Source organism: Cercospora kikuchii (assembly GCF_019650295.1).
Source record: "Cercospora kikuchii DNA, contig_00005, whole genome shotgun sequence".
NCBI classification, from domain to species: Eukaryota; Fungi; Ascomycota; class Dothideomycetes; order Mycosphaerellales; family Mycosphaerellaceae; genus Cercospora; species Cercospora kikuchii.
The window spans coordinates 114,008-124,006 of record NW_025408586.1 but is presented as its reverse complement, the minus strand read 5'-3'; the positions used below and the strand labels follow the sequence as shown (position 1 = coordinate 124,006).

The 9,999-nt window shown below is 54.3% G+C and overlaps 3 protein-coding genes across 3 annotated transcripts; all 3 read left to right on the top strand.

The window, feature by feature from the left end:
- Window positions 1-950: 950 nt before the first annotated feature.
- CKM354_000785300 (uncharacterized protein) lies at window positions 951-1,427 on the top strand (the record flags this gene model as incomplete). Its single annotated transcript, XM_044803214.1, has 1 exon — window positions 951-1,427. One exon carries the CDS (start codon window positions 951-953, stop codon window positions 1,425-1,427), a length of 477 nt encoding a protein of 158 aa, XP_044659149.1.
- Window positions 1,428-2,396: 969 nt separating this feature from the next.
- Window positions 2,397-6,323, top strand: CKM354_000785200 (uncharacterized protein; the record flags this gene model as incomplete). Its single annotated transcript, XM_044803213.1, has 1 exon — window positions 2,397-6,323. One exon carries the CDS (start codon window positions 2,397-2,399, stop codon window positions 6,321-6,323), a length of 3,927 nt encoding a protein of 1,308 aa, XP_044659148.1.
- A 2,358-nt stretch (window positions 6,324-8,681) lies between these two features.
- CKM354_000785100 (uncharacterized protein) lies at window positions 8,682-9,329 on the top strand (the record flags this gene model as incomplete). The annotated part of the gene is made up of 2 exons (XM_044803212.1): window positions 8,682-8,934; window positions 8,995-9,329. The coding sequence occupies 2 exons, from the start codon at window positions 8,682-8,684 to the stop codon at window positions 9,327-9,329; spliced, it is 588 nt and encodes a 195-aa protein (XP_044659147.1).
- Window positions 9,330-9,999: the final 670 nt, after the last annotated feature.

Genomic DNA, 9,999 nt, shown 5'->3' with positions numbered 1-9,999 from the left:
TGCTGGGCCTCTTCGAAGGCGTTCGCTAGCGAGCGAGACTTAACGCAATCGAGCCTACATACTTGATTTGAGTGGGTCGACCTAGTGCATCTTGCTGGACGAGAAAGGCGACCAGCGCCATCTCTTCCCATAAGTCGAGGTACTGCTGACTTTCCGCCTTCACTTCCAGTGACGGTCGTCCACGCGCGCGATGTTGGAGCGTGATGCTGGAAATATTAGTGTGGTGCGATCGAGCGCGAAAAGATCTCTCTACGCTAGAGCACGCATCTCCGGCCAGCGCCAGGCTAGTCTTTTTCATATGCTCCGTCCTACTGTATGGAAGTAATGTGGAGGAATGGGAAGAACGAAGCAGAGTTTCTGGAGGATCTGCGTGTACCCGAAAACTGGTCCGAAAGCGGCCAGCGGGCAGAAGCGCCGAGCCCACGTAGCTGCAGCAGTCTGCGACCGTGCGCCACACTCCACCATACACAGCATGTCTGGAGACAGCATAGCGCTGAAACAGCCTTTTGTGTGTTACAGCATGAGATCAGCACGATTACTCGTCTTATATCGTTGAGCGATCTACGGATCTGCATTGATGAACGGAGAAACTCTCGGAATGCACGACACCTTGCTCCGAGATCTACTAATGCAATAGAGATGTCCTTTGCTATATAGACTGCAATGTCTGCCCTCCGAAAGCTTGATGCAAATCTGCGAGCACAATGTAGCAGGGGCCGAATATGGAAGAGTGGTTTTGCAGCGTTTGCATAGTGATCAATAGTACGACTATTGCCATGCATTTTTTGTAATGCTTAAGACAGGAGAGGAAGAAGGCCTTACAGATCAGTGCCGAATGACTTCGCAGCACATAAACTCCTTGTCCATGGCGAGCGAGTCGGAAGTTCAGATTGTGGCTCGTCATATAGGGTAGCTCGTGTCACGGTGAAGCATGCGTAAAAACCTTCGACATGAACAACAATAGTGCCAAAGAAAGTGATGAATGTGTTCGGGTGGGAGAAGGTGTGGTCGCTGGGCGCGTCGCGCCGGTCCCGTACGCAACCGGGCTCGACGACGCTGTTGCGGGGGTGCCAAGCCCGGAGAGGATGGGGAGGGCGGTGGACGAGGAGGGCTACCAGGTGGTGACCAGGGCTCGAGGAAGGAAGACAAATCATGCAGCTGGCAGCACGGGCCGCGAGGCTCCAGTAGCCTTCCAATTCAGCCAGCCGACCGAAGCTTCGAAGAAGAGGAGGGCAGAGGAGCAGCCCGAGAATGCCTCTCGAGAGACGAAACTGGGGGATCAAATCCACAGTCTGAAGGCGATGGTCCGGAGCCTACTTAAGAAAGAAGAAGAGAGGATGCAGGAGATCCGGGAGATGCGCAGGGAAGTTCAAGAGGTCAAAGAGCTGAAAGCAGAACTGCTAGAGCTGAAAAGCTCATTCAGATAGGCAATCGAGGCAAGCCGACATATGCAGCAGCAGCGGCGATCGGCAACACGGGCCAGGCGCATGATGGCAACCTATCGAGGAGGTCTAGCAGTCAAGATCAGCCGCAGGGAATGCGAGTAGAGGACGACAAATGTGGGATCACCGTCAACACCTCGCGATTCTCGGGAGAGAAGACGGACCTGGTCCGGGTCAAGACGATGCTCCAGCAGGGCCTCGATGGATGTCAAGAGCTAGGAGGCGTGCAGATCCGCTGCATCCGCCAGTTGTCGGGCGAGAGGATCAACGTGGTCTTCCATACTGAGGCGGAAGCGGTGAAAGCGAAGGCGAGCACCGCATGGCTCGTCACAAGCATGCCTCACGCCAGCGTCAAGAGCGAGACGTGGTACCCGGTTAAATGCGACATGGTAGCCAAAGTGCGGTGCTCGATGCCACCGCCGGTGGAGGAAGATCACTGCGAAAGGAAGTGTGCATGGAGTTTGCAGCAGACAATCGGGGAGAAAACTTGGACTTCACGGCGATGAAGGCGAATTGGCTCAGCAGAGTCGATCCGTGGAAGAAAACAGGCTCGCTGGTCATCTGGCTCAAGAATCGACTGGCGGCAGAACATTTGTTGAAACGCGGCGAGGCACTGTTCGGGGGTGGGGCGTGCGGTGCGTTCTGCTCACGGTGCGAGACAAGCACTGCAGACAAGCTGTGCTTCAACTGCAACACGTACGGCCATCTGCAGAGCGCATGTCGGAAGCCCACGAAGTGTGGAAAGTGCACGGGGTCGCACCAGACTCGGGACTGCCAGAGCGAGGGACCACCAAAATGCGCAGTGTGCGCCGTCCCGCATCGCGTCTCGGACTGGCAGTGCAAGAGACACCCTAATCATAAGAGATATTTGGATACGCAAGCGAGCCAGAACACCAACCAGCGGCAAGCGTCTGCAAACCAGGACACTGAGATGGGAAATAACGCAGTCAGTCCATGAGTGCCGCTTTCCAGGTACTTCACTATAACGTGGGACGACAGAAACAGGTGCAGTGGAGTGTGCTCAATAATGCAGCATACTCGAAGTTTACCGTGTTGGCGCTGGTGGAGCCATATCTGTTCCGCCGCCCGGATACCGGAGAAGGTTACTGTGGGTTCCACGAGCGATGGCGGCCAGTGATCCCGACGGTACAGCGGGAGCACACGTCCACGCAGTTTGCATATCGAGCGATACTGTGGGTAAATGCAGCGGTAGAAGCAGTGCAGGTACCGATCGACTCGTGCGACCTCGTGGCAGCGACGCTCCAGACCGCCGAAGCAACAGTGCTCGTGATCTCTGCATACGACCCGAACGACCGAAGCCGGTTCCGCGCACAGGATCCCGATCTGTACGAGAAATTGACTCGAATCCGCAAGGCCATCGATGACACCCGGGCTCGAATTGGAGGCGAGATCGAGGTGGTGATGTGTTCGGACCTAAACCGTTACGACTGCCTGTGGGGTGGGCGAGATGGAGTGAGGAGAGCGCGGAGGGACGAAGGGAGGCCGCTCGTCCATTTGGCGCACGAATTCGACCTGCAGTCGATGCTGCCCACTGGAACCATCACGTGGCAACATCCCGGTCGAGAGCAGTCATCCACGGTGGATGTTATTATGGCGAGTCGAGCACTTGTGCCTCAGCTCGTCCGTTGTCACATTCACGAGCACGACCATGGATCGGATCATCGACCGGTGGCCATCGAGTTTCGACTTCGACCCCAACAAGTGCCCACAAAGCTCACTCGGTTTATACCAGAGAAGGCGGATTGGCTGCAGATTGGGAACGAGGTGTTGGAACGACTTAGACACGTGCCTCGGCCGGAAAATCCCAATACTGTGCACCTGGATGCAATAGCCGAAGGCTTTATGGAGGCAGTGGTGCAGACAGTCCACGCCAGCGTGCCGCGAGCGCGACCATCGCCATACGCGAAGCGGTGGTGGACGCCAGACCTGACGTTGCTGCGTACCCCGCTATCCTCAGCGCGCAATCTCGTTACTACCCTAAGGAGAAGAGGTGAAGATGCATTTGAAGCTCGGGAGAGATATCGCGTCGCCCGTCAAGAGTACTTCCGGCGTATCGAGCGCCAAAAGAGTCAGCACTGGAAGGAATTCCTTGCTGAGCCCAACAATCTGTGGAGAGCCAACCAGTACACCAGCATCGCTAGTGGGTTGTCCCATATTCCCACTCTGAGGTACGAAGACGCAGTGGCAGAAACGGAAGAAGCAAAAGCGGCTCTGCTTATGGCGAATTTCTTTCCCGCTCCGCCAGAGCCAGAGAGCAATACAGGACACCAACAGGCAAGAGAACGTCGCCGAGGACGGGTGCCTCGCGATCTACCCGCAATCACAACAGAGGAAATCGACCAAGCCATCTTCCGGTATAACCCGAGAAAAGCACCTGGTGCAGACGAGATCAGCTTCGAAATGTGGAGACAACTCCTGCCGTCAGTCCGCCCGTGGATCCAATGGATATACCAGACGTCTCTGGACCTGGCATACGTACCCCGTTCGTGGCGCCATGCCAAGATCATTGCGCTGCGGAAGCCCGGGAAAGCGGACTACACCGTGCCCAAGGCCTACCGACCCATATCCCTGCTGCCCACGATCAGCAAGGGCTTGGAGTGTATTGTGGCGACGAGGTTGTCATACTTGGCCGAACGTTACTCTCTGCTCCCGGACAACCATTTTGGGGCTCGAAAGCAGCGATCGAGTGAGCAGGCCTTAGATATTCTGGTTGAGAAGATCTCGGAAGCATGGAGAGGAAATCGGGTGTTGTCATTGGTCACACTCGATGTGCAAGGGGCTTTTAACGGGGTCCATCCAGCCATATTAGAACGGCGGTTGGGCGAGCGCGGTGTGCCCAGCAAGATAGTACGATGGATCCGCAGTTTCTGTGAGGACCGTACAGGGACGGTGGTGATGGGGCGGCACGTTTCCGAATGTGTGCGCATCGCACACGCCGGCATTCCGCAAGGATCTCCCCTCTCTCCGATCTTGTATGTCTTTTACAACGCGAATCTCGTGGAAAGCAGGATCGATGCCGAGGGCGGCTCGCTGGGGTTCATCGATAACTACACGGCATGGCGGACCGGTGCTGACTGTGATGAGACGATGCGGAAGTTACGCTTGCAGGTGCTCCTTCCGGCGGCACGGTGGGCACGGGAGAGTGGAGCGACATTCGAAGCGGCGAAGACCAGCCTCATTCACTTTGAGCGTCCCAGGGTCGAGCCGTGCCGAAAGACTTCCCTACGCTTCTTGGGACAGGGGATCGAACCGCAAGACCGCATCAAGGTTTTGGGCGTTATCCTTGACAGCAAACTGCAGATGACCGATCATATTGACAAGATTGTGGAGAGGGCTACGAAGAGATGCCTGGCGATGGGAAGGCTGCGCGGAATCCGGCCGAGGCAGGTCCGCCAGATGTACCAAGTGGCGGTCACCGCCACAACGGATTACGCTGCATCTACGTGGTATGCGGAAGGACGCCGAGGAACGCAGGAGCACGTCGCCCGTCTAGGACGAGTGCAGCGCATGGGCGCGCAAGCCGTCATTGGCGCTTTCCGAACGGTGTCGTCTGCCGTCCTGCAGGACGAAGCCGGTCTCGAACCGGTCGCCATGCGATTGGCGAAACGAGTGGCCAAGCACGCATTGGAGGTCCGGGCTCTACCCCGGGGTCATCCTCTGTGCACAATCATGAATGGGATGGAACGGCGATCCAACCGGCACGCGAGTCCACTATTCGAAACATGGTCCCGGTATCATAAAGCACTCCAGGGAACCAAAGGAGCAGCAATCACCGCACGACCGCTATATGCGCTGGCGCCCTGGCATGATCACCAGCAGATGGTGTTTGTTCATGAGGCTGCAGAGGCGATGCGCTTCCACCGGGAAATATCTGCCTCTATAGCCAAGAACATTGTCTACTATACTGACGCATCGGTCCGGAACGGATGGGCAGGAGTTGCGGTTGTGAGGTACGATCCGAGCTGTGGACACCCTGGGTTTAAAGTCGTCTGCCGAGAAACGATCGGGCGAGAGAAGACGTGCACGGCTACGGCCGCCGAGGTCTGGGCCATCAAGACGGCGCTAGAGCGGCTAGGCAGGGCCCGAGAGTCAGGATGGATTGTCACCGATAGTCAAGAGGCGCTACACCAGATCGAAAACGGCGCAAGATCCAGGAAACTGGAAGCCCTTGTTTCAGCGACGCTGCGCGAAGTGCAGAGCATCAAAGATCAAGGCCAGGAAGTTAAGTTCTTGTGGGTTCCTGGACATAAGGGAATACCGGGAAACGAGCGCGCGCATGTGGCGGCCCAGACGACCACGGCCGAGAAGCACATGGCTATGGTGAAACCGGAACAACGAATTCGAGAACAAGGTGAAGTACAGAAACTACTCCGCAAGGCAATGGACGCGGACAGATTTCACGTGCAGGGCAAATGGGGAAAATACACGTATGCTATCGACAGCGCCCTCCCCGGTAAACACACATTACAACTATATGGGCCACTGTCGCACGAGGACGCAGGCATTCTTGCGCAGGCTCGCACGGGTCACGCGCACCTGAATGAATACATGGCCCGAATCAGACAAATCGAAAGTCCAATGTGCATGTGTGGACAGGGCGGAGAGACGGTGAAACACGGAATCCTCCACTGTCCCAATTGGACAGCAGAGAGAACGCGACTGAAAGAAGTGGCCGGAGATCGATGGGGAGACGTCTCCTACTTACTAGGCGGGAAGAGTCGTAGGAGAGACCCGAGGACCGGGCAGTACGTAGATGGAGACCAGTGGCGACCGGACTTGGTCGTGGTGCGAGCGACGATCGCGTTTCTCAAGAGTACGGGAAGATTTTCGAGCCAGGTCATAGGCGCAGACCGCCGCTGATGGTACTCTCGCCGAGTGGCTTCCTCCCGTCACACTCGTAACAAAACCGACTTGGGGACGTTTTGAGTCAAGGCGGCTGATGAGAGTACGAATGGCAGACATATAACGTTTAGGGACAGCTCATACGGGCTCGATCCGTGCATAGCTAGATTGAATAACGAAACGAAACGAAACGAAACTATTCGCTGGGTTAGCGGGGCCTGGCGTTATTACCCCATATCATCGTTACCACAAGAGCAGAGGTGCAATCCATCTGACACACACATCTATTACAAGATGGGCTCGCCGGCGCCTCGTTCTATCGCTCTATATACCTACGTATAAACGCTACCTTCGCTAACTTAATATTACCTCTGGTCCCAGGAGACGCAAACAATGCACGATGACGGCATTTGCCCGCCTTCATTCTCCGACCCTACTATGGTGCCTGCTGTAACTGAAACGTCTCTGCTAGCACAACTCGCCAAAGAAGGAAGCAGCCCGGATTACGATCATTTCTGACCTGTAGCGCATAGGAGAGACATGGGACGAGCGTGTCTGGGAAGTACAAGCCTTACACATCTCACAAGAGAGAGCGCGCCTCGAAAGCTGTGGAGAGCAGCCCACGCCGGCCACAACTTGAGCGGCTTACGTGCCCGTGGTTTGATGTTCGAGCAGGATCCAACTATACCCGTAGGTCTTGGCTGGGCAATACCTACGACCACTGCAAACTTTCAGATCCGGGTGAATAAACACTTTGCGTGGGGCAACCGAGACCTCAGTCTTTTTCTCTCTTTGACGTCAGACAAAAATTTTGCACGACGACTCTGCCAGCAATATTTTCGTGAGCAGAAACACGGTGTCACATTATGGGAGATAGATGGTAAAGCGCTCGTGGATGATCCGGCTGTGATGGTATGGAGACGAGACAGTATTATTGCTGCATTTAGTCTTGATCTGGAGCTTCGGGAGCACGAATATGTAATCCTGGCACAGATTCCCACTGAATATTGTGATCGCATTATGTACGGGTGAATATGTTCAGGTTCGCGTTTCTTGTTGTACTCACTTTCACTATCGTGTCTACTTGCGGTGGCTCTACAGGGACAAGATCCTCGTGCAAGATCGTGACCACGATTAAGAGAAGGTGAGGAGGCACTCAAGCTGACGGATTTGGGCGCGGTTGGTAAACTGTGAGTGTTGACTATTGTCCGGGATACACCTGCTTCACACGCTAACCATGCCTCAGATACAACACGCTCGTTCGAATGGCTAAGCGGGGAAAGCTTCTATGCGTGTAAGATATCTGGCGAGCTGAAGAATGCTAGAGCTACCGAAGATGATACTATCTTGGGCTTTCACACATCTTATTGTGTGGTGTCGTAGCCAATAATCTGCATAGATTTCGAAAGCACGATACTAATTTGACGACAAGGGAGGAAGCGTCAAGCGGAGCACCTCCGTATTCCAGGACCAGAGAGCCCAAGAAGTGACAGTACTCCCAGGACACAGCAGTGTAATACATCAAGCATGGCACTCTTTGGTGGACTCAAAGATCGTTCTTGACCAAGGCACGAGGTACTGATTTTCCGAAAGCGAGGACACGCTGTAGAACTCACCATCAGTACAAGGACAAACCATGAGCCGCACAGCACAGTCACTATAGACATAACTCGACTATCTGCGCAACGACACTCGTTTCCAGGAGGGACTCCATGCTATTAACACCCATGAAGAGAAATCTTGCCGGAATGAAGCTGATACTTTTTCAGTGGCTCATGGCTAGGAAGATTACGCCACAAAGCCCCTCATTCGTCGCCGCTGTGGTCCTGGTTCAATACTCTTTCGCTTGCACCGTTTGCCTGATTACGAGCCTCGATAGCGAGCTGTAACATGATCTCATTTGATCATTCATGCCATCCCCACTCTCGCAATAGCAGGCTCTTATAGTGACGAGTTCTGCTGAGATCCAGCTAGAAGTTGTAACATGGTGTGCAGAACTCAGCATGGAATGCGCTGACGCATTCATAACTGCCACCAGCATTGCAAGCTGTTCCGGGGACATTGCCGGCAGTGCCGTTGGCTCGATGAGCAGTCGCACAGACAGCTTCACAGTCCAGCTCGCCGACTTGATCGTTCTACGCTGCTTTTAGCTCTGAACACCATTGCCTTTGGAGAGCGGCGCGAGACTTACTGAGTATAGACAGCAGTGCCCACCGTTATCGAAAAGACACTGGCAATAGGTGCATGCCTGGATCGTTGGAAAGGCTACGAGGAGCATGTAGATCAAGGTATGTCGGACTTGCATCGTAAGATGTACAGAAGATTCTGAGCGTCCGACAGCAAGCTGAAGATATATGCAAGAAAGTGTTACTGACCATGCTGATGGATCAGCTTCTCCAACGACTCGAAAGCATGCACTCGAGAGGTATCGTCCATCGCGACATTAAACCTCAAAACTGCTTGATGGGAACAGGCGGGAATGGCAACGTCGTTTACATCACTGACTTGGGTCTCGCCGAGGATGCCGATGCTAAAGATGATCCTTCTGGAACTACATCCACGAGGCCGTGGTTGGTTGGAACAGCCCGTTATGCCAGCATCCGAGGCCACGAAGGAATAAGTGAGCAAGGCAGGTCCTGCTTGCCCTGAAGTGTCTTACTGACGCGTTCCGTAACGCAATCCTTCCGAGATGACCTTGAATCGCTGGCTTACACCATGATCTATTTTGCACGAGGCAAACTCCCGTGGCAGGGCCTGAAGGGACGACGCAAGGAAAAGGAAGCGTTGATACTGGAGAAAAAGAGGAGTATAGAGGTTGGAGATCTGTGTGCGAGCTTGCCCGAAGAATTCGTGAAATACATGGAGTACGTTCGCCAGCTTGGGTATGGCGAGATGCCAGATTATGCTAGAATAAGAGCGCTGTTCCGGTCTGGAGCCTGGAGTAGGGGCTGGGACGACGATGGTGTCTTCGACTGGACTGTGCTCTTGTATCTTCAGCACAAATGTGAACATCAGGATTCCTGACCAAGAACACAATGCCCGAGTCCCTCGAGCCTCACCGGGAATGGTTTGGGATCACAACCTTTCGCAAGTCTGTGCCTTGCCCGCTCCTCGTGTACACATATCCTGACTCCTCAGGATCACTCCAGTGCATTGACTCGGTATGCAAGAACGTGGGAGAACGTGTTGTGCTGGAACGATTCAGGGATTGTGGATACATATGCCACGCATATATCAAAACGAAAGACGACAATCTGCTGTCTTGACTAGCTTTCGAATGTTTGCACGGCTACCAGATCAACGTCACTTCAGGACTGTAAAGGATTTTATACGTAAAGGCCCCTACAGGGCGACACATGAGAAACGCCAGAGGGTGTTGATCTGCTTGCTTGCACATTCTCAATGCATGTTCGACGAAATCATCTCAAGGTGTTTCTGGCGGCGTGTCGCCCTTGCACTCCGGACAGTCCTGATCGTCCTCATCTTCGTTCATCACATGTTCATCGTCCTCTGTCTGCAAATGACTCTCGGTGTAGCATTGCGTGCTGTCGCACACATAGCAATGTATTTGAGTCTGAGTCCATCCTCATCGCGTGCCTCGTGTCTCTGCCGGCAGCCAAAGTATGCGTAGACATTGGTGCACATCTGCTCGGTCAGCGAGAATTCATGTGCAAGCGGGGAAGTCGCCTACTTT